This window comes from Dromaius novaehollandiae, chromosome 5 (genome assembly GCF_036370855.1).
Source record: "Dromaius novaehollandiae isolate bDroNov1 chromosome 5, bDroNov1.hap1, whole genome shotgun sequence".
Classification (NCBI taxonomy): domain Eukaryota; kingdom Metazoa; phylum Chordata; class Aves; order Casuariiformes; family Dromaiidae; genus Dromaius; species Dromaius novaehollandiae.
This window is the reverse complement of record NC_088102.1, coordinates 65,004,667-65,028,794: the sequence shown is the minus strand read 5'-3', so window position 1 is coordinate 65,028,794 and position 24,128 is coordinate 65,004,667. Positions and strand designations below refer to the sequence as shown.

The 24,128-nt window shown below is 41.3% G+C and overlaps 1 protein-coding gene and 1 long non-coding RNA gene across 8 annotated transcripts in view; one reads left to right on the top strand and one right to left on the bottom strand.

Annotated features, from left to right (window-relative positions):
• Window positions 1-273: 273 nt before the first annotated feature.
• Window positions 274-24,128, bottom strand: part of KCNC1 (potassium voltage-gated channel subfamily C member 1) — a 107,910-nt gene continuing 84,055 nt past the window's right edge. The window contains exons 2-4 of one of the 7 annotated variants that reach the window (XR_003258062.2): window positions 19,198-20,131; window positions 8,392-8,487; window positions 274-1,270 (exon numbers count right to left, since the gene is read on the bottom strand). Coding sequence is in view for 4 of the 7 variants with exons in the window: in XM_026092793.2 (XP_025948578.1) it covers window positions 1,952-2,088; window positions 4,082-4,270; window positions 19,198-20,131 (1,260 nt within the window). In the remaining 3 variants the exon portion in view is untranslated. Of the gene's footprint in view, window positions 2,089-4,081; window positions 4,271-8,391; window positions 20,132-24,128 lie in introns of all 7 variants that reach the window. The other 6 variants (XM_026092793.2, XM_026092790.2, XR_010389520.1 and 3 more) reach the window with 6 other exon arrangements.
• LOC112978971 (uncharacterized) overlaps window positions 23,530-24,128 on the top strand; it is a 55,916-nt gene continuing 55,317 nt past the window's right edge. The window contains exon 1 of the long non-coding RNA XR_003258064.2: window positions 23,530-23,611. This is a non-coding gene — a long non-coding RNA (uncharacterized LOC112978971). The remainder of the gene's footprint in view (window positions 23,612-24,128) is intronic.

Genomic DNA, 24,128 nt, shown 5'->3' with positions numbered 1-24,128 from the left:
GAAGATACCTAGATAATTATAGGCTTTTTTACCTTCCCTTATAAAATTACTAATGGTGTGAATTCTTCAGACATTGGTTGTATCAAGTGTTTGCAGGCTTCATTTATTATCTACTAACCAAAATTAGCATTGTAGAACCACAGCAATACCAAGCTTTTCTCCTACATTTCTGTTGAGAACACTGTATTTATTCAAGATTTTAGAAGCAAGTCTCTGGAAACCCCTGATCGCTTCAGAAAAGGATTCCCCTTTACACTATACAGCAGGCACTGAAACCATGATACAAAATTTATTTCATGCTAGAATTGTTTTGCATAACATTGTGCATGCATTTTACTCAGAAGTACTAAATTGCATACAGTGCTGTTGTCTTGTTTCTTAAACTTTGAGACAATTTTATACTTGAGTATTTTCCTGATTTTTGCACTATAAGTCCCAGTTTTAAAATAACACTTTTTTGTTAAAATTCATACTGATTACTTAATATGAACAATTTATGAAGGGTCTTTACGTTGGATCTATACATCAATAAAATACAACATAACCAGAGCTGGAAAATTAAATCTAGACCAGCTGTTACTGTCAGGTCCGAAGGAAGGTCCCATGTGTCACAAGCATGCCAACAAAAACAGACAGGAAAAAGTTTCTTATTTTTATACACTTCTAGTTGGATTAAAAGTTCTTGATTTCCATGTCGGTGTGATGAACTGTGAAGGCGTGGTCAATATGACCGATGACTGCCTGATTGCACTTTTTTAAAACCATTACTCTGTATCTTGTATACAAAAAGAAGCGATCCATAGCAAAGAAATGTACAGTTTTATCATGTTTTACATTTTGGCTACAACAACGTATGTAAAAGTAAAGAGCTTTGAAAGAAAATATATAACTTTGCTTTTTTTTTCTCCTTAAGGTTAATCATACATTTGCAGTGTTTCTTGTTTTTTGTTTTTTAATTTTTGTCTTCATGCAATTCATGCTATGGAACAAAAAATAGATTAAAAAAAAAAAGATCTTCTACAGTTTTGTTACATTTTGGCCGTAGAAAAAGCCTGCATCTCTAGTACAACTCCAAAACCACGAGCAATCATCCATAAAACCTGCATGGAGCGAGTTTACTTTGTCCAAATGAGAAGGTCTTCTATGCCTGCACAGTTCCACACAGATGTTTATTAGCCATCAATGTTCATCTCCATCTCGCCTTGTCAGGTCACTCTGACTGCCTCTGTTGGCATATATTTAGCAATGACTGGACTTTCTTTGCAAAGATCTGCATGTAAAGAATACAATCAGTACTTGAGCTTCTTCCCTGTGCTTTTCACATCAAGCTTGGCATCTTAGTTTTAAAGGAAGGAGGAAAAGGTGAAATAGCTACATGCAGAGGCAGCCATATTCTTCTTCAACAGGATTTTTTTTCCATGCAGTCAGCCAGACTGAGACCTCTCTACAGTGTGTCTGAGTATTGCTTTCAGCTTAAAATAGGCGCCCATGCAAAGTTTCATCCTACTGTGCTTCTTTGCTCAAACTCCTGCAGGGTTCCTATGGCTCAAAAATATCCTGAGAAAAGCAAAATCTTCCATCGTTGGCATGTTTCAGCATTGACTAAATGCCTAACCCATTCCATACAGAGCCAGTAGATCCACCATTAGCCAAAATAAGCATATACTAGCATGTTGCACCAGGAGAGAAACTATCTGGTGCATCTACCCTTCGTCCTATGTACTGATACCATGCAGCACGTATAGCCCACCAGTGCTATGGAAATGCCTGCCTGTTGTCATCTGGATGCTATTTAGGAGTGTTGTCACCTAGTGTCAATAGTAACACCGTTCCCAGCAGGTGCTACCGTGAGACATTGCATCTTCAGACTTAGTCACCTGGATTATATGCAACATAGCATAGGCTAATTGAAAATAAAGCTTTTTAGACCATTCTCTGCTACTGATCCATGCTACAAAATAGATGGGATGGGAGACCAAGAACGTCTCACTGGACTAGGAGAGCTGTAGGGCGCAGACACTGAGGATAATCCTATCGCTTTTCCACTTATGCCAGCTATGCTGTTAAGGCTCCGTGACATTTCGTAACCTTCATTTAAAAGAAAAATGCAAAGTACAGCATTGGATCAATGACAGAATGGACTAAGAATGAGGTCAACATTGTAGCCAGTTCGATAGCATTTGCATGCACAGACATGCTGAGAGTAGTATCGCTTGCAACATGGTTTAGAAGGCCATTGAAGTAAAGAAGTTTAAAACAACAAAAAAATCATTATTGTTTCTCAAGGATGGTCAGGCTGTATAACTGATCCTACAGGCAGCAACATGGTAGTATCCTAGAAAAAAAAAGTCAGTGGGAGGGATTTTCCATGTCTCTATCATACGCTCACTTATACCTCTGCCCTGTCACTTCATGCATTTTGACCTCAGGCAAAATTAAGGTTTCTGGTAGCTTTAAAAAGAAAAAAGGAGGAGGAGGAAAAAAAAAGAGGAACAAAAAAGGCAGCAACATCCATGGAATTTATTCTGTTGCTACAGAGATACTACTCCTTTGTACTCAGCTTAAAAAAAAAAAAAAAAGAGAGAAAAACAAAACTGCATGCATTCAGTTTCCCTCCCCCTCCCCTTCTTTTTCAGACATGCACATAAACAGCTCAGCAAGTGTACAGAGAGTTGCACAAACTATGGATGAAATTCTGTTGGAACAACAATTAAGATGCTCTCAACGTGTTTCAAACAGGCCAACAATATGCTGACGTATATTACTCTTTAGCCAACCAGCCTCTGTTTCATCCAGTAACGAGAGGCAGTTGCAGTGCATCGTGAAAACCATACATTCCTCATCCCCAAGGATGTGCCATTTGGAGTGTTCACCTGATCCACTGGAACCACCCACACTCGCCCGGGCTGAATGAACGTGGCCAATGCTTATCCGATACAGAATCAAGTAAAACACTTTGCTACAAAGGTAAATTTTAGAAGATATACTTTCATATGAAAGTGTTGTGGTCCAACTATATTTTTGTTGATGATAAGCTTTAAACTTATAAATACATACACTATCTGAAACTGGCATTTACTATAACTATTGCCCATCATACAATGGCAAATGGGAATTCTATTCTCCATACTCAGCGTATGGTTACATCATACAATTTTTGAGTTTTAAAATATTGACTATATCGTATACTATATACAGTGCACCAGTGATAAACACTGATTTGAAGATATATATTTCTTTTCTAATTTCCCCATTCTTTATCAATTTTTATGTGCATATATATAGTTCTAATTTTGTACGGTTTCCTCATGTTAAATTATTTAAACAAAGCTTAGCCTGTCTTAAGGGAAGGGGTTCTTAATTTCATTTGATTTCTGTTTGCAAGATAGATGATTCTGATCATTATCAAAGTAAAAGGCAGTTGTTTCTGACAGATCTGTAGCTGTCAGAAGTCTGAAAAACCAACTAGTAATGATTCATTTATGAAAGGAAACTGATTTTAGATGGGTTGTTTTCTAATTGTAAGACACCTGTGCTAACAGATGTTCTTGTGTGCTTCTCTTCCTCTGATGAACTAAACAGCTATGAATATCCAAATGTTTTGTTTTAGAGCTCTGTTAGGGTGGTCGAATAATCGTTCTGTATTTCTCGAGGATATTTCCCTTTTGCGTTTCTATTTTGTTGTCTGCCATCTCCAACTCTCTGCTCTTCAGTGTGGTGAAGTCTGTGAGCTTTCCAAGAGGGAAGCCTTCATTGCTATCAAATATTAATTGGCCTCTCCTTGGAGGACAGACTAGTTTAAGGACATTGTAGAGCGTTTTTTGCTGAAGCTCACTGCACTAGCTGGGGTGGAAGACTCAACTGCCTAGCATAGCTGTATGGGGTAGTTACAGCTCCTCAGGCTTTTTTTTCTGAAAGAAATAGGTTAGAAACTCCAAATGCAGACATCAGGTGGTGGTTTCCAGCCCAAACGTGCATCTCTACAACAAGCGCACTATTGCGTGCTACAGCTACAGCTGACTTTCTCTCATTTCTTTAAAAAGGTTGCTAACTATGTGGTTAGAGGACCCCAGCTACATACCCTTTCTTATTCCTCCATCAGGCGGGCAGGGATATTCCCCGGTTGATAAGAGGAAGCAGGGTCCATATCTCTCCCGAGTGCCAGAGCGGGTAAAGGGCAGGCCCTCATCAGGCGTAATAGCCTGGTCTATGTGGGGACAGTCTTCGTTTGCCAGCGCCGCCTTGGCCACCTCACCATTCAGTTTCGAATCTTCAAACATATAAGCAGAAGGCTATTGAAACACTATGCACTGTTTATTAGCGTTCCCGCTGCAAATTAAGGGTTCACAGCTAACGACTTCTACCGCGACTCTACAAAAGGTAGTACGTCTGTCCTAGACACTGCGTTCATGGGCACTGCACTAAAATAAAATAAAGGCTGTTAAGTGGGAGGAGAAACAAAATGCGATCGCGTTAGGTGTAACAGCAGCCGCCTGTACTTCCACACTGAGGGGCAGTTTCGGAAACGGGTGTGCATTGGTTCCTAGTCCTGCGAGCAGAAGACCGCGGTTAGAAGTCGGATCATGTTTTTGCATGACGTCAGATGGAGTATGAATGACCTGTTTGCCATGAAGCCTACTGTCGCTCAGAGCTTTGGAGAGGCAGTTGACTGTGAGTTGTGGTTTAGTATTTGAGTATATTCTATTTGTGCTGATTTATATCTTTGTGGGAGGTTACCGAGGGGAAAATTCCTGCTCTTCCCCTCCCCAAATTTACCCAGGTTGTTTTATATTGTTTCTGGTACCAGTTGTGCAGAATGGCTGTACGTGTTTTAGACACACAGAGTACGTTATGTATGGAAATACGACAGCAGAATATGGATTTGAAAGCAAGAAATCCATTTTCTGATGTTCTCCTTGGAAACACATACAGTATTTGCAATGCCAGCACAGGACACTACATATGGAAAACAATACAACAGGCCATGAATTTGGAAAATGAACAGAGTAAAATTTACTCTTGACTGTAAATAATGAAAACAAGTTGTCAGATTTGCCCTTTTACTCCACGCATTCCCATGAGGATAGACTGCGAATAGTATGTTTTCTCTGTGTGACTTGCTTCACGTTTATAAAACAACTTAAATGCTAATTATTTTTAATGTTTTAAAGTGCAAATTAGTATATTGAGAATATACTCGAAATATGGCACAGCTCAATATGAGTATTTTGGCTGAAGAGAGAAAAAACAGTCAAAGTGTGCTTCCTGAATTTTCATTAATACTAAGATATGTTAATTGAGTGCTATTGGCAGCATCCTGCTCCTCGGTTGCACAATGCTTATTACCTAGACACCGCAAGGCAAAATCTGTGGGTGATCCTACAGGCCTTTTAGGAAAGACAGAGTCAGTGGATAAACTTAATTCAGTGCCTCTTCCAGATTTGCATACTAGCTTAATCTGAACTCTACACGATGCTGTCATTTAGTTGTCAATAGATTTGAAGCCAAGTAATAAAACAAGCCCAAAAGAGAAAATACAACAGGGACAGTTCAGAGAGATAGTTTTGGTCCTCTGGTTTCAGATGGATATGATGAATGAATAGGAGGCTGAAGACTTTTCAAATTACATTTTTTGTTTTGCGCATGCGTGCACGCATGCATACAGATGTATATGACACACACCATGCATCTTCTCGTGCACCAGCAATTGCACTCTGTGCCCTGTTTCCTCTTTGATTTAGATGGTACTGGCTTGTCACTACATAAACAGCCTTTTTTGCAAATATCTCACCTCTGGCTCCTTTCTTCTCTATGCAGTATTAGTCAATTTATTTCCCCCAAAAGGAAGGTAGTGATGTTTTGTTTTGCAAGCAATGGACTAATTAGGTCTCTCAGTACGTTTAAACTGGCAAAAGCGATAGGTGCATTTTAATGTTTGTAGACACTAATTTGAACTGGATTCTAAAGTTTTAAGGTTGCAGTAAGTTGCAATTCCTTTCTGTTCAGAATACCCCTGTAGTGCTATTTAATATTACTCTTTGCACAAAACCTGACCTGGCTGCCATAGTAACCATGACATTGCAGGTACTGAGCTGTTGATTTCAAAATCACATAACTACGTTCAGGGGGAGCTGCTGTCCTTACAGGGATAAGCAAAGAACTGTGCTTCTTCCTAAGCTTCTGCTTCTACAAGTTGGCAGCTCTGATCCTGAAATGAGGGAGACAGCTGTGTTAGCACAGCTCTGCACCAAAATCTGAGCAACTCCCACTGCTGCACCTCAGCTTGGGTTTGCAAAACAGCGCTTGCAAAGGAAGCAGCCCTGGTCCACCCATGGGGCTCCAAGCACCTTTGAGCAGAGTGGTCCGGGTCCAGCTGCTCACTAATAAGAGTGGTCCGTCCTTTTGGGAGCAGCTCGCGGCCTCCCCTGTGCATGAACAGCAAGAAGGTTGACCACCTTAGAGCTGATTTCTAAAATTGTATTCTACATCCCTAGTAATTTCAGCGGAAGCTTGCTCTAGTAGCCTCCTCAGGGTCCCTTAGCACTACTGAGTTTCTCTGTGCTTGTTGTTGGAAATCTGCAACTTCATTATTTTATTTTTGTTCAGAAGAAACAGAAGAGAGTAAATAGGGATGGGGAATTACAGATGAATCGCTGAAGTGTGCTGCCAGTATCTGTTGCATATTCTTCTCTGCATATACCCTCCAAGATATGAACAGCAGGGCATTATATTGTAGGCATGGGCCATGCCCTAGGGATCACACTGGGGACAGTAACGCCTTTCAGCGATGACAATTTTGCCAGATATTTAAGAATTGCTGTCTGCAGCACCTAGTTCTGTGACGATGGAACTCAGCAATCGCATCACATTTAACATGTGATTAGTCTGTTTAGGGGGAAAAAAAAAATCTGGTGTCATCAGTTAACAGTGAGAAGTTCCCGTTACTTTCATTAGCAAGTGTGCGTGTTGAACAATTTCAGGAATGCAAGTCTAAAGATGGAGTGAACTGGTGTTATTTATGTTGGTTTCTTAAGTTGCAATTTGCATGTTTGCTTTTTCTGAGATTTGCCTTGGTTTTGGAAGAACCCCAGATAAAGCAAAACAGCTGAAAGCGTTACTCTCTGATGACTACTAGTCTAGCCACACTGACTACTTCTTCTAGGTCCTTAACTCTTCTAAGCCTCAGTTCTGGCCTACTGAACTTACAGGAGTTTTTTCCTCCCTGTTCCCAGCATCTGAATTAGGCTTATGCAGTATTTTTCTTCTTTAGATGGCAAACTGATTCACACAGAAAACGCAATGTTATCATTTCTGTTTTACAGATAGATAAAACTACCATGCAGTGAAGTGACTTGCCCACCGCTATGTAAGAGGTTATTTACAAGAGCAATCTTCTGACTCCCAGCAGGGCATCTTATCTCCATAATCATTGTATCTGTGAATACCTAGTTAACTGCACCAGCTTTAAACATTCACCTGCAGAGATTTGGCTGAGAGGCTGAAAAAAGTATTCAGCAGGTCTCCTAGGTGAGTAGTTTGTTTCACAACTACCTCACTTGCATTATTTCCATTTTTTTCTTCCTCCTCCCTGTTTCCTCCACCTCCTTTTCCAGAAAAGTGCTATTAAACGCCCCAAGTGTTTTGAAGCAAACACGGAATTTCAGAATGGGGGGATTCTGATAAAACCTCAGGAGAACTACTAGATTTTGCATTGACATACTCTGCATGTTGTAGAGAAGCACAGGGGAGACTGTCCATGCCCATGCATCTCTTTTATCATAGCACAAATTAGAAACAAGTTATTGCAGACTGTCATAGTGACTTTACCAGTGCTGCTGGTTTTGACTTTAGCTAGAGCCATGTAAACATCAGTACTGAATCTCCACCTATTTGAACTGGATCTGAAGTTCAGACTACTGATGGACTTCCACGTATGATATATTCATGGACCTCAATCTATGCTTGCAAGTGTGGCACATGTACAGAGGTGATTCCTGCAGTGGGAAAGCCACCCCAGTCCCCTTTACCTTAGCATACAGCACCATTCTCCAAAGCTGCCAAAAGATGTGTTCTTGGTCTACCCTTCTTACCTTAGATGTCTTCAGAAATTGTGTGGGGGCCAGGGGACTCCCCACTCACACTGCTTCCCCTTGTGCTTGTTGCTCCCCTCCTTTGACTCCCACATATCTACAGAGCTACAAGGTGGCCACTTGCCCAAAGAATGGATGAGTAGAAAGGCACTCAGGGTGAGCTTTTTCCAGTCCTTATAAGATTGGAAATCCAATGCCTTTTCTAGTCCTTATAGGAACTTTTGTAGGTCATGACCACTTTGACTGAAACAGGGCTGAGAGAAACCCCCTAAGTCACAGCTTGGTATCCATGCAGATTTACCTGTGGGATTTGCAGGTTCTCTTTCTCAGTGCCTGGTTGCATGAACAAAGCCAAATTCCTTGGTATTGTGCTAAAGAGCATAGAGTCTTCTCAGCCCTAGATCAGAAACACAGCAATTGGGAGACATCAGGCTGATTCCTTTAATCCCTTTAGGTCATTGGAAATCTCTTCCAGGAGGAAACAGACTGTTTCCCTCCTAGAAGCCCTTGTTTAAGGATTGAGAGAGGCAAGGACTCTTGGCCTTGGATTCTGTAGGACTCAAGGCTGAGCACCTACAACTTCCCTGAGCAGCCATTTGCCATCCCATAAAGACTCAGGAGACTTGAAGGGTCTCTACTGCCATCCCAAGGGAAGGGGTTGAGGAGCAGGAAGGAGGTAGGAGCAGCCAAGTGCAGAACAGGGCCAGAACTGAGAGAGAAAGTTGTTTGGAGGATGAAGACCTTTCTACTGGGGGGCCTTTTTTGACCAAAATTACATTCCAAGCTACTAGCCCTTGTACACCTAAAGATGGACCCACACCTTGACTAGGCTGCAGCTGTGCTCTTACAGCCATAATCCCAGTCCTGGGACTGCTGTTACTACAGTTTGCGAATAGTCCTGCTCCCAACAGTAAGAGAGTGCTGTTGGATTTCATTTCATGGCTTGGGGAGGTGTTTGCCCATTTTCAGCCCTGTCACGCTGCATGGCTCCTAGGATTTAGTAGCTGCCCAAAGTGTCTCCTGAAGAAGGATCTGGTCTCAGCAGAGACCTTTAATCCAGCTGGAGTCCCTGAAGAAAGTAATGCTACATTGTCCACTTAGTGAGTTAATAACTCTTCTGTTTTGTGGACCTTTTGCACTTTTCTGGTGATATAAAAGAACTACTAACGTGGCAGACATTAACTGTGTTCTGCGATGCTTGCGACAAGAAACTGTCTTGGTATGACAGTTTTCCCTGTCTCTCAGGCTAGTGATAGCATGACACAGGGACAAGGATGGCATGGCCAAGATGAGGGTGGAGGACTGCTGTGCTCTAGCCTTTTTCAGCTATGAGGTTATAGTCTGGAGAGTGGGAGGTGGAGCAGCCCTGAGGCTGACGTAGTTTCTCATGGAGGACAGAGAATTTCCTAGCCATCTTTACTGTAGGGAAAATGAAAGATTGTGCATTCCCATTTGCCTCCTGCTTTTGCAGCATCATGTTTGCCTGCTACTTCCTGTGCTGAGCAAATGACCATAATGTAGGTAAAAGGTATGAGTCCAAGGACGTTTACCTGAGTCTGTGGAAGTGTTAAGAGCTGCTCAGCATCTGAAAATCCCCAATGACTTTATATCCCCCAATTTCTCTCCAAGATCATGTGTGGAAATGCAGTATTTAGAACTCAATTCCCCATTCTTTTGAGTCTCTTGAATTCAAATTTCATTCCTATTATCAGGTTATTTCTGTTTTGGTTTCCTGGATAGTGTTTGCTGCCCGTTGATATTCATTGGCCAGTCATCAACTGCATCAGTATAAATCGCTTTTTATACTGGGCTCCATCTGCGCTCTGCTGTGCTTCTCCACTGGGTTATGGGAGGCTCAGAGTATAACAGAGAATTGGGAGGCATAGGAACTGCAGACTGAGAAAAATAAGCTTTTCTTGAGTTTGCCTGTGGTAGTAGCGATTTCTGAATTAACATAGAATTCACTAGTGATTAAGAATAAGATTAGAAACAATAAACTTCGTACTGTCCCTGTAGAAAATTAACAAAGAAAATCTATAAGCTGGTTTTTTTATCATTCTTTCAGAGTAGTGTTTAGGTAATTGGGGGAGATTGTAACAAAATACTTCAATCAAGACCCGATTCTGCAAAATAATGATTATGCTTCCGTGCCAGATCATCTTAGGCTACAGAAATCAATTTTTATGGGCTCCAGAGCCTCATGCAGCATTAAGAAATGCGGATCCCATGGGCAAGGGCTCATTTTTGTTGTTCTTAAATCAGGTCCTTAGAGTGAAAGGGATATAACTATATTAAATTAGGAAGAGAATTGTGGAGAAGATGTATTAAACCACAGACAAAGGATGATGAAATGATGAAATTATGGTTTGGAGAGTATGGAAGGAAATATAGCTTAGAGAAATGCAACATAGAGAATATGGGCTTAAGCCTTTGAAAATGAGTTATGATATGTCAACATGGGTATCACTGGTGTTCAAAATGGTAGTGGAAAAAAAATCCTAAATTGGTAGGCTTGGGAATTTTTCTGCTGGCGAGCAATGAAAATTAATTTTTCCCATGCAGACTATCTGGAAAAAAAAAAAGTAGTAATTTAACTAAGTAGTTCTGTTGTCATACCAGGTACTTACTCTTTGCATTAATACCTTGCATCAGGTTTTGTGTCACAACCTCAATGAAGTTACCTATAGTCTGTGACATTCCTTGTTCTTTTGCATTAAAGAACTGTATTGTAATCTCCTCGGCTGCCCAATATGGAGCTCAGGTTGATGGGAATTGGAGAAAAACTTCACAGAATAAAATATGACAGTCTGTAACATACACAAGCTGCAAGCAACGTACAGTAAAAACAAGTAAATGTTAACAAACAGAGTGAAAGAGAGAGAGAGAAAAAGAGAGAAAATGTGAAGAACATGTAAAAGAATTAATAGATTCCTATATAACAACTCAGTTAATTTTAGTTACCCCAATATTCTAAGGCCATTAGAATAAAAAAATCTGTTAGTTCTAGGTATCTTTATTAAAGTTCCCTAATTTTCATAATTACTGCATATTTTGAAAGCTGTTATGAAGCTCTTTTGAGTAGATATCACACTGACGGACTTTACAGTGGCACAAACGAGAGCAGAGCTTAGTACGCTACAGGAATACGCAGAGGCCTTCCGACCCAACCTACCTCTTCAACATGTACTCACCACCATGTTGACCTGGTCCCTCCAGGAAGCCGTGTCCCCCAGGAGAGGCACTCCGGTGGCGCGGGGACCACCTCTCAGTGCTAACCGGCCAACATTGTGGCGTCACTCCCAGAGAATATCACCTTGTGAGGCACTACTCCTTGAAGTGAGGTGACGGTATGTTGGCTGCCTAGCTACTGGCACGACCGGAGCAGACACAGGAGCTCTAGGTAAGCAGATCCAGTGTACCCTGCCGTGCACAGGTATTATTGGATATATGCTTAATGCAGTGCTGAGAAATGGTGCTCCTGGAAGTGGTGCATTGCAAAGAGCTATGGAAGATCCTTCCTAGTTGTGTCCTGACAATTCGGGGATTTCACTTGCACCAGTCCTGTACTTCTGAGGGTCTCCTTAACATCAGACTCTGTAGAGTGCAGTGGGTCACTGACAGGTCAGGTAGAGGTTGCAGAGAAGTGCAGTCAGGTGAGTTTTAGGCTGCCTTATAGTACCAAGCTGACTGAAGAATACGATATGATGATCTGTACAGTATGAAATGTGTCTGAGATATGGAGCATGGATGAATACAAACAGCAGAGAGAGCAGGAATGGTGGATTGCTGGTTATTTCAGCTTTGTGCTTATAAGTTGACAAGCAAATAGACAAAAAGCTTGAAGAAAATTTCCATCAAGTACAGAGTGAGAGGGATACAAGCTATTGGACTGGGCACAGGACTGGGACTTCACATCCCAGAACCATCTTTTGTCCCTGTTTTTTTGTGGTAAGGAGTAAATAGTCCTGTCTCTCTAGTGTGATTGTAGCAGAGCTGTACTTCTTACACAGAGCTGCCTTCTGTTGTTTCTGTTCTGCAAAGACCAGTCATACTCTCTCCTGCGGAAGGGAGTGAATCACATGGAGGGGTGCCAAGACTACCTCTTTTATATCCCGGGAATGCGTTCTGCACTGGATAGCACTGGAACTGCAGTGGCAAGCACATACCTGCAAAAGGGTGCTTGAGAAAGAGGATTTACTGTATTTACATCTGTCTTGTATTGAAGGATTAGCACAACCTGGGCTTATTTGGCAGGAAATGCGTTAGTATCTGTGTTTTCCCATCGCTAAAAGTGCTATAATCCTCTTGTGCTCATTGAGTTATTAAGGCTCTTAGAGTTATTAAAGTTCTAAGATTTATTATTTAGTCCTGTGATTGTTTTTCAGCTCAGTATGGTTCTGTCTCTCCATATGAACATCCCTGGCAGTGGCCAGACCACAGGCAGCTGTGTAGGGAGATCCTTTTTGATGTCCCCTATAGTGCCAGGGAGCAGTGCCTAGGTGTCTTCTGTGAGACCAACAGAAGAAGAGCAATAATGCTAAAGTAACTTCCCCACACTCCTCTGCTAATAGACAGGCAGAAGCCAGTCCAGAGCTAAAAGGGGCTCTTTTTACTTCCTCGTTCAATGCTTGATCATACTGCTGCACTTCTCTGGGGCTTTTTCTAGATCTTCCTCATTACAGACTCGGCTATGGTTACTGCACCTTTTAATTTCAGTCACTGGGTGGCAAAACTCTTCAGCCAGTGTGGACCTGGCATGGATGTGGACCAACAAGCAGGAAACCCAAAGCTCCGTGCTTGAACACATAGCTCCTCCTTTTTGCTTTCAGATGACTTGGAATAGAGGATGTTATTTATACTCAAATTCTAAATTAAATAAGCACCGTAGTACAAGTGACACCCACTGATTAGTATCTCTGCAGGAAATCACAGATGAATAATTGTACAACAAAATATTGCATTGTGTAAGTTATAAATTTTGCTTTGTGTGTGATCCACAGTTATGAGATTGTAGAAATGCCGCATGGGGAGAACAGATCCAGATTCCTCCCACCTAACTGCAGGCACTTAACTGAGCACCTGAAGTTAGAGCTGCAGCCACCTTAGGTCAGTTATGGAGATAGCCACCTCTAGAGGGCAGTTCAGATCATAGATGTGTAAATTATTCTCTGAGACTGCCTAACTCTTCTTTCAATACAAAGGGGACCTCAGGCAAATGCATCTTAAGTCAGAGGAAAAACTGAGCCTTAATCCTTTTATTTTGAATTTTTACAGTCTCTGCATTAGATCCAGAGGACCCAGCCTCCATCTTCTGTGACATCGGGATGTAGTCCTTACCTCATTTCTCTATAAAAGCTAACATTTGCTATTAGCAGTAGTGAATTCTGGAGTTTTAAAGGCTAGGAAGGCTAAGTATAGGGAGGAAAGAAAAAACATCTCCCTGTTACGTTTTACACTGCCTTTTTAATGTTTTATGTCCAATGTATACAAACATCAGAGTCTTCTGAGCTCAACCAGAATTAAGCCCTTTGCAGTTGCTTCGCTGTCTGCTGCCCATCTTACAGAAGGGGTCAAAGCTGTTATGACACTGAAGATAGCTTTTTTTAAAAAATGTTCAAAGGCATTTGATCAGAGAGTTCTCTTCCCTGTGGATTGAAGGATTACCACAGTGACTACATATAGATGGCTTTAATGCTGCTTTGCTCTCCATAAAAGCCATGGAAGTTTCCACAGTAGAGCTATATGTCAGACAGCAGAATAGGCCTGTGGCAAGAACTGCCAAGAGTCCCCAGTTCCCACTGAGCATTGGCACTGGAATTAGAGTGCTCAGCACACTTCTGATGTTAGAAACGGTGTGTTGCACAAGGAACACAGGTTATTTAGCTTACTGTGGCGGAAGGGAAGAAAAATATAGTCTCAAGAAAAGATCAGCTCCTTCAGAAAGCATTAGTGATAAAGCTGAAATAGGCAATTCTACATTATATTTTTAAATAGAAATCAGTAAATTGCATTGAAATAATAAGTTGCTAATAGTACAGCTTGCTCCAGTTCATGTGACCATAGAGTACGCGGGAGTCATTAAAGCCATATAGTTCCCCTCTGTCAGTGATAGACTTGGGTGGCTCTGTCTGTTCAGACATTGGGCTTGTCAAGGAGTGGGTACTGGAAAACCCTTTTTTGGGCAGGGAGGTGAAACAACCACAGAAGTTATTCCAAAGCTAAAATGGAATTAGCAATGACATGGGTATTTTTCCTCCCCTCTTAGGCCCTTGGAATCTAATAATGTTTCTTCCATATTTCTCAGCTATGCAATGAGTAGAGAATTTTGCCATCAGCATACTGTGAAAAAGTTGCCCAACCTGGTTGCACAGTAAATTTATATGAAGATGCTCTATCCTCAGAGAATAGCTTAAGTGAAACTGCATGCAGAGGGAATCAAAGAGATGTGAGCAATTATTATTTTGGCCATATTAAAGTCAACATAAACATTGTGTGCCCTGGTTCTGTAAATATTTGTACAGAAACAATGAAAGTTTGGGGTAGATCTCTTAACAAGAAATAAAAATAACCTATCTCTCATATTGTATATTATATGTATATTCTTAAGACCATTGCTCTGTGGCACCAGAGGGTGCTATAGACATCAAATGAAGTTATGAATTCCATTCTTATTCTAAATTTCTTTTACAGCACTGGAAAATGACATTGATTACTTCATCCTGTGGCTGCTTTAAGGTATAACCATGCAATCAACCTGTTTTGAGGTAAGTTCACAGCTCACCGAAGACAGGGCCTAAAGAGCTGAGTAACACTTTTATAACAAAGCCCAAAGCTGGGTGCTTTCAAGATTTGTTTTGCATGTTATGAGGTTTCCTTAAAAGGTTGCCCCTTAAAATTTGTTGCCACATGCACTGAGATAAATTATTTGTACTTGCAGGGCAGAGTGTGGTTTGGGGCAGAATGAGCTAAGTTTAAGTGGTTTAGGCTAACTTTTTGTTTTGCTTCTTTTTGATTTTCATACAGCATGATGAATTATGCTACTGACTGAAATACTCAGAAACCTTTAGATGAAAGACACTACAATACAGGGATCTGTGGTTATGATTGGTGCTTATTTAGTTATGTTCAATTAATAGCTTTGCCACCTATCTTTCAAGCGATCTTGGTCAATTATTGATTTAAGCCATGTGTCAAATGGAAATACTGGAGATTACGTCTATTTTCTCTTTGTTGTCTACGTAGGCTGCCAGATATTTGGTTGTAAGGTGGGGGTTGTCTCATATGACGATGGCAAAATGAAGCCCTTGTCTTGAATGGGGCCTTCTGGCAACACTGCAGCATAATGAACTTCATAGTTCAATGTGGTGATGTGAGGACTTAGCATGCATATGTTAAGTGAGGAGACAACTGGTCCTCTCTAGTCTGTGAAATAGCTCAGGTCAAGGAGTTTTAGTCAAATTGGTCAGGTGGGATCTGCTCTTTTGTATCATTGCGGGCCCAGTTCCTCCAGGCACTGTATAAGCAGTATCCTGAGAATTTATGGTCACCAGAATTGTCCTTAGAGAACATTTTTAGTATAGGGCAGATCTCTGCTTTCTTAGTGCTGGTGGGGGAGGCCTGCCTGGAGGAGTAGCTTCACCATCCTCTCTCTGGAATGACGCCCGTCCCCTTGTGTCACTCTCCCACCCACCTGCTGACGGCAACGGATGGGGTGGAGAGCAGGAAGAGTTGCTGCAGTGAGGGGAGGTGTGCTAGAGTCAAACTCTGACATCCTTAATGCTTTATCAAATCAAAATCAGGTGCTGTTATTTAAAGATACCCTCCTGCCAGATGAAAATTGTACCAGGACTATGCTGCTGAGAGTGTTGTGGCTAATTTAAAAATTCAATTCAAACGTAGCAGAATTTCAATTCAAAACATCTTTGCTTCTCCTCCAAATGACTACAGCATCACTGGCAGCAGCTGTGCAGCCTGTGGGCAAAGTTCTGCTGCTGGCAGGTCCGTGCGAGCAAAGCGCTGCTTAGCCTGCAAGGAGGCGCTGGGATGGGGCTGTGCAGAGCTCTCTGTAGAGCCGCGTTGACCCTGTTTGTGGCTGGGACCTAGAAGAGCTGTGAACTGCTGATTCAGTAAATAAGGGGGCACAGTGCTACAGCGAGGTAGGCATATGTGGAACTATTTCATACTCATCACTCTTTTTTTAGGCATTTAATGATTCCACCCCATGTAATATGTGGAATAAGTAACTTCATGTGACATTCTTTACTCATGAGCCTAGACAGGCTGTTTTTTATATTAGATGTACATCATATGACCTTATATCACCTACCACACTGAAGCTTTACAATTAAAAGTTACAGGATATACCTTGAACAACTTGGGCATCATTTTAGAAACACATTAGGTCTGAGGAACCTGCTCTGAGTTCCTAGTACAACGTCAGCTGGTTGTCTGCAATTGGTTGGTGTTAACTAATCCAAATATTTTACTATACAGAGAGCATTCACTACTTGCAAATCTCTGTTTTCATATAATGTGGAGGTTATAGTTTCAGGAACAAGTCAGTGCCTATGAGTGCTTCATATTGCATAAGTGAACCTCAATATCCAAGGCAATGAAGATCTAGTTTTAACAGTTCAAGTTCTGACCTTATTTACTATCTTCTGCTTTTCTCTTGCGCACATATAGATCTTTCCCTGTTAGGAAGCTAAGAGCTACAGGTAATATTTTTTGCTGCTAGTGGTGCATAATAATTATCAGAAACAGATCTCCAGTAACAGTGTTACTGAGTCCATTTCATTAGCCGAAGTACAAGTGTCTTTGCTACTTTTGAAAATATATATGCTTCTATATGTATATAAAAATAGTCTCTTTTAATTAATTATTGCAGAAATAGATAAGTTGCTGTTACTATCAATACTTCATGGATATTGTAATAACAGCTGGTTTTAGAGCACTGATGGTGGCAAAACAGTTCCACATTGAACCAAAATTACACGTATTCTCAGGATACCAGTGTGGAATCGCATTGAACTCGTAGAGTTCTTAGTCCTCTAGTTCCTTGAGAGGACCAGGGTATGTAATGGAAGGAAATTTATAAAACAAGGGAGTTTTGAGAAGAAAGTCACTCTGTAGCTGACTGCTAAAGTACTCAAGAAGTCTTGCATTTCTTGCACATTACAGTTGGGTAGTTGGCATATTGCTCCCAGTAGGAGACATGCAGTCTTGTTAGCGCCCTCTTTCCCACTTGATATGTAATGCCACAGAGACATCTACTTATGAGGAAGATTGCTGCTTGCACGTGACTTGTGATTAGCATTTGCAACCTGAGGGGAATGGATGATAAAACCATGCGCTTATGCGCAGAAGATACAGACAGTCTATCAGTCATGTGAATTGTGGTTGGCCTGTTGCAATGGAGTAATCTTTAACAAAAAAATGAAAGCTCTTTACCTTCTAAATGGATTTTACATAGTTGCACAGGAGGGAAAAGAAAGAAGAAGAGTAAGGAAGTGAAGAGGAAAGAAGAGAGAAGGTCCCACCAGTTCTTCCCCTCCAAAATTAGCACGGGCATTGGTGAAGTCGCACACAAAGGAAAGTCTCACTTTCTTTGTGCCTCTCACAATGACATCGACATGCATGGCTATGAGATGAAGAGAGAATACTTCACTTGTGATGAGTAACAAATTAGAATTTTCTTCAAAGTAAAAAAATGATAACACAAGACCATCATAGGTATATGCTAGCTCTTTCAAAACACCTCTTGTTGACTAGATGTCAGTCTAAATCACTTGATTGGCAATCTGTTCTATCTAATACAATATGTGGGAATATTTTGAATAGGCTGAAGGATGTCTGCTATGCAACTTGGCTGGAACATCTGCCAAAAACGGAGTTGGCTTTGTTTTCAACATGGTTATCTACTTCGAAAGTACTGACTCCACAGAATAAATAGTGATATTCCATAGGTAGAGGTAGATTATGGGGTTGAAATAATCAAACTGGAGCCCCGTAATTTTATGTGCTATATGAGGATTCTCATAAAACTGAGATATTCCCATAATTAACCACTAGCCATGGAATATTATAATATATTCCATGGTGACTAGTATTTCCCTCCCCCCCAGTAGAATTAGTATGATTAATTTTGCTCTGGTTTCGCCTATTGCTGACATGAATCAGTATAATTAAAAAAATAAGAATACCATATTATGAGGCAATCACTGTGTAGGCCAAACCTGCCAGTAATGACCGTCAGACCCTTTCCAGTCAGCCTTTACTGCCAGAAGGTTGAAAGAGCTATAACTCACCAACCCATAGTTGCAAAAGGAGCATATTTTAGAAATTGTAGTTCAAAACTCTTCATAGCTCTAAATGCTAAATTCTAGTGGAATATAGAATAGATTGGTTTGCATGCCATGGTATAAACATCCTTACATCTAGTCTTGTCTCAGAGTGAGTCATTTTGTATTAGTGTCAAGAATTTGAGCTGTTGTTCTACTTTGCAGTTAATCATCAGAAAGAGACGGGATCGTCTCATGAATATGCATGATGGTATAGTTGTCCCTTCTACTTACTAGGCACCTAGTTTCTTTTATGAGATGTACAATATCTGCCATTTAAAACAGCTGAAAGGTCCCAATTGGGAACAAATGAGCAAGTATCTGGCTGGTTCAAATTCCAGCCCTGTTTTGTCAAAAAACTCTGTAATTGCTGAGTACTTGGCTCCTACTCTGCTCTGTGAAGCGTTCAGATCTCAGGAGCCTCTGAGATGCATTACGCAGTCCAGCAACATAGCTGTAGAACTCTCCCAATTCTTCCACTAGATGTAACAGCTCTTAAAAATATCTTGAGACTTGTATGCCCTTACCAGGACCAAAGTTTGGGCTCCTAGAGCATGCTCTCTACCTTACTTTTGCTGATCAGCCTCCACTGTACCATTTGTCCCTGCAACCTAGACTTCACACATATTATTCACTGTGTGATGGTGGGACTAGAATGGATAAATGTGCTACCCATTGCTCTAAGAAAGCAGTCTGGCTGTATCTGAAATCACTACGCGGGATGGAGATTAAAGGTCAGATGGACATTCCTCTAAGAGGTTTCCTACCTGCTCTGTTAATTTCTAAAATTTCTTCTTGGGCCAGTGGGCAAGTGTCGCTCTGAGTACTGTGGTGTGGAGAGTTTACGACAGATTTACAATAATTGGGGGATCCCAGCTGGGGTGGCCTCGGGATATGCTTCTTTTTTTTCTTTGGTAGCTTCTGCTTAGCCATAGCTAAGGAGTAATACATTCCGAAATTGTTCACAATGACAGGGACAGGCATGGCAATGGTCAGCACACCAGCAAGAGCACAGAGGGCCCCCACCAGCATGCCTGACCAAGTCTGAGGATACATGTCTCCGTAGCCCAGGGTCGTCATGGTGACAACAGCCCACCAGAAGCCGATGGGGATATTTTTAAAGTGTGTGTGTTCACTGGCACTAGGGTCATTTGGTTTAGCACCTATTCTCTCGGCATAATAGATCATCGTGGCAAAGATTAAGACGCCCAATGCCAAAAATATGATGAGCAGCAAGAATTCGTTTGTGCTGGCACGGAGAGTGTGTCCCAAGACCCGCAACCCAACAAAGTGGCGGGTCAGCTTGAAAATTCGCAGGATTCGCACGAAACGGACTACGCGGAGGAAGCCCAGGACATCCTTAGCAGCTTTGGAAGACAGGCCACTGAGTCCAACCTCTAGATAGAAAGGCAGTATGGCCACAAAGTCAATGATGTTCAAAGAGTTTTTGATAAATTCCACCTTGTTTGGGCAGAAAGTGACTCTCATCAAGAACTCAAATGTAAACCAGACCACACAGACACCTTCGATGTAGGTGAGAAAGGCCTCAGTCTCTGCTTCCCTGTAGTGCCGCACCTGGGTGTCATTCCCGATGAATTCAGTTTCTGTCTTGTTCACAATGGGGTTAAATCTCTCGTGGGTCTCAAGGCAGAAGGTCGTGATGGAGACCAGAATGAAGAAGAGGGAGGCAAATGCCACATACTGTGGAAAGAAAGATACAAGAGAAGTGTTAAACAGTAGGTTAAGTACAGGGGCTTCAAATCTGGAACGCTCAGGGAAGGACAAGTGCTTTATTAAAACCGAAGGTAATGCCAAGTCTTCTTCCTGTGCCCTTACCTGCAAAGACAGCCTGACATTCAAACTTGGAGGGAGAAGAGTACGTAAGCACATGCTTCAGTCCCTTCCTGCACGGATAGCACTTCAGCACGAGTGTAAATTTAAGTAAGCATTTAAATCTCAGAGCTTTCTGTGGGCTTAAAGATAAGGACATACTTAAATTTCACCTTCCTGAACTGGGCCCTCTGTTACTTGCTGATCTTAAAGATAGACTTTAGGTACTAAAAGGTACTAGAGACTTTAGGCTAAAGATAGACTAGCAGGCCTTCTAGAAAAACCACTGTGCAAAAGTCAGCCTCTGCCCAAAGTTATCACAATGTCATCAGCGGCGTAACGGCTATCTCATGTTCTCTGTTTAGGGAGAGTGGTGGTATTTTGGATCTCAGTGAGGTGCTGGTGAATACTAGTGGGCACCTCTGCAGGTGAATGCAGCAAGGAGCAGAGCTCCGTTTGGCACGGTTAGACCTTCTTACCAAATCCAAGGGACAGGTCGAGGAATGGTCACAAGTCACGCTGAGCTCTCCTAGGGTGAACGGCTTCTCTGTTAGAGATTTCAATCCCCCTTTTCAGATATTTCTCAGGGAGGCGGGGAAAGGTTTGGGGTATGCCTGTCAGTTGATACAAAAGGAGACAGGTCTGTTGGGTTTTACCAGACAAGGTTTTCTTGAAGAGATTCTCATTAAAATGTAAGACTTGTACCAGGACTAGATTAATCTTTTTTTAAGGTTGCTGCATTACCTTGTGGTTAATTGAGTTACAGTGAAGCTGGTAGCAGCCCCCAAAATCAATGAGCTTTTGTCTTAAGAATATTTGTCTCTTCTGCTTCAGTTCCTGCTTCCCTCAGCCTGAAGGAGATCTCTGGGTTGTATTCCAGGGTAACTGAGGGAGACAGTCAAGCCAAAATTCACAACTGTCACAGCTGTAGTTTCTCTGCTCAATCCTCCATTACTCAACCAAGTAGTTTGTATCTACCTAAGAAGGCTCTTGGTGTGGTAGAGCTGTACAGTAATGGAACTGCCCCTTTCCGTTTCCCTCCCTACATCTGTCATCTTCCTGTTTAAACGTCTTGTGTGTCACAACACCTTGACCAGACAAGTCATGTATGATATTATTTCAGGATCTAAATGAGCATGTGCAACTGTGCTAATTAAAATTAGTTATTTTTTGATTAGCTATGTTAATTAAAATATTATTCAAGGAAACCATATTGTCCCTTTTTTTCTGCAGCGTAGCCAAAATAGGGGTTAAAAAGAACTGATTTCTTCTAATTATCTGTCACCAGTAAATACAGTGCAATAATCTGAAAAAAATTGCTGCCAAAGGAATAGACCAGTTAAAAATAGCCTCTGCTTCAAGCTAGCAACGCTCTTCTGCAGTAAAGAAGTTCCCCTTGTCTGCTTTCCGAGGTATAACTGGTACAAAATTATGCTCGACCTTCACTCTTAGCAAACAAAGTCAAAAGCAAGTATTTGTGATGTTTTGAGGCCAACCATTTAATAGAGAGAATCCAGAGAAATTGGCAGAAAATTAAATCACAGAATCATTTAGGTTGGAAGGGCCCTCTGGAGGTCACCCAGTACAACTTCAAAGTCAGACTAGGTTGCTCAGGGCCTTGCTGGGTCGAGTTCTCTGGGCAGCCTGTGTCAGGATTTGATCAGTAGGGGCAAATAAACATATAAAGATGCAGAAGCAAGCAGGCTCTTGTGCATTGCAAAAATCTGTCTTTGCTGCCAGTGATATCAGAAGCTTACCCATTGTCACAGATGTAAAAAAAAAAATTAGTACCTTCCCCTGAATGCCTCTGGCTATCATATTATTCTGTTAGTCTTATGTAACAGATCTAATGTACATGTTAATATGTGCTAAAATTGATATCTAGTATAGATAGTTGTATGGAAGACTAATACAGAGGAAGAATGAATGTTGTATAGAAAACGAATGAATGAAGATGAATGATGATGGCTAGAGAAATTGAGGAGCAAGACCCCTGGAATCTTCCTATCAGATTCTGCTGTTACCAAGGGAGATTTCTCCAGGCAGTTTCTCCGTCTGTATAATAGGTAACAGTACTAACTGGTGTTATACGCTTTGTGACCGTAGATAAATGTGTACAATATGCTCTGGTCTTAATTTTACTGTCTTTAGTTATTGTCAACACTCTCCCTGAAAAGGTCTTTTAAGTGCTCAAAGTCAGCTTATGTGTGACGTTAAGAACACTGAGAAGTATAAATGCAGTTTAATGCCACAATTGTCTGAGCGTGAGTAAAACAAGAAATAAAAAAGCATCTTTCACCGAGAACTCGGGAAAAATGTTCCCCAGCAGCCTCAGATCATGTCTGCTAAACTTCTGCCTAGAGCAGATTTTTACCTTGAAGTTGTGGAGCCCGGAGAGTTCAAGCTGCAGAAGGAAATGCTGATACTTCGTTAAGTCAGGTAGCACACACAGACTAGAAGCAGAAAGGGGAATAAAACCATTTTGCGTTTGAAGGGGCTGTTAGGAATGCCCCTTTATGCAGACTCAAAATCCAATTCTCCTCTTGATGTATAGGAATCTCTCTCCTGAGTGAGTTTTTCCTGCTTAGGACAACCTTAAGGCTGACCTTACTTAGAAGTGATGTTTTGCCATATTAAAGGGAGAAAATAACCAATTGTGACAGGGCATTTAAGTTTTCCGCAATGGTACATGCGAACAGTGTTACTGGCAGAGAACGTCACACCCGCAGGCTCCCTGTTGGCACCTGTATGTGCACACCTTGGCTTCAGAGGGCAGTTAAGAATATTTAGTCCCCAACTCAGTGGAGAAGAGGAGTACATACTGAACATGAAGCATTTGCTTCTTTCCATCCTTATTTAACAAAATGCAAAGCCCTTTTGCAGGGAAAGGCAGGTTCTTGAATGCTTTACTGCTTTGGAGGTGCGGATCTGCTTTCAAGATTTCAGAAAACTGTGTAGGAGTAATGGTATTGATGGGAAGAATCCCAGCCTTTTTTCCTAATCTAGTTTCTGTTTTCTCTCTGGAACTACCGTCTAATCCTAAAACCCAATTTATGTTTGGAAAGAAAAAATACCCTTTATAGATTCCATATTTCAATATTGAAAGGTCCTGTTGTTTGTTCTTTTTTTTTAAAGAAGATCTCCATGGAGTGGAAGGTCCTAACAACAGAGAACAGCTTTTTAATGACATTCCCTAATTTTAATTACAATTCCCTAGTCCTTTGGCAGTTCCAAAGAAGTGCAGAAATAAATGAGAATCAGGCCTGAAAATTGGTTTGCTGGCACCATGTCTGATGGATTCTGTCACTGGCAGCTGCTTGGAAGCAGAGGTTCAGGAGCTCCCTGCAAATGGTATTTAGTGGTGGTTCTTTCCTTTCTCCTTGCATTTTACATCAGAATGTCTCTTATTCCTAGGAACTGAATGGGCTGGGGGAAGGAGCGAAGATTTTATCAAATGATGTCAGGTGCTGTTGAGTTACATAATGGCAGCTTAAATTTTCTACAATTAAAGAAAGCACCTAGTTAAAGTGTCTGAAGTGATCTAAACTGTTTTATATGCTTTGACACTAGGTACATGTGAATGATGCTTACTTACCCTAGGCATGCTGCTGTCATTGCTCCTTTCTGGCTCTAACACTAACAAAGAAAAATCTCAGGTTATCCAAAACTGCAGGGTCCATAAGAGAAGGTAGAGAGGAGACTTTAAAGGGGAAATTTTGCTTAAAATATAGATAACATAAAAGTGCCTTCATTCTGGAGCGAGGAAAAATTACACTCCTGCGTAATTTCTGTTAATAGCAGCTCTAGAATGGCAAAGGATATTTTTTAATCAGGCTATTTTGAAAGAGGCTGAAATGCATCATCCGCA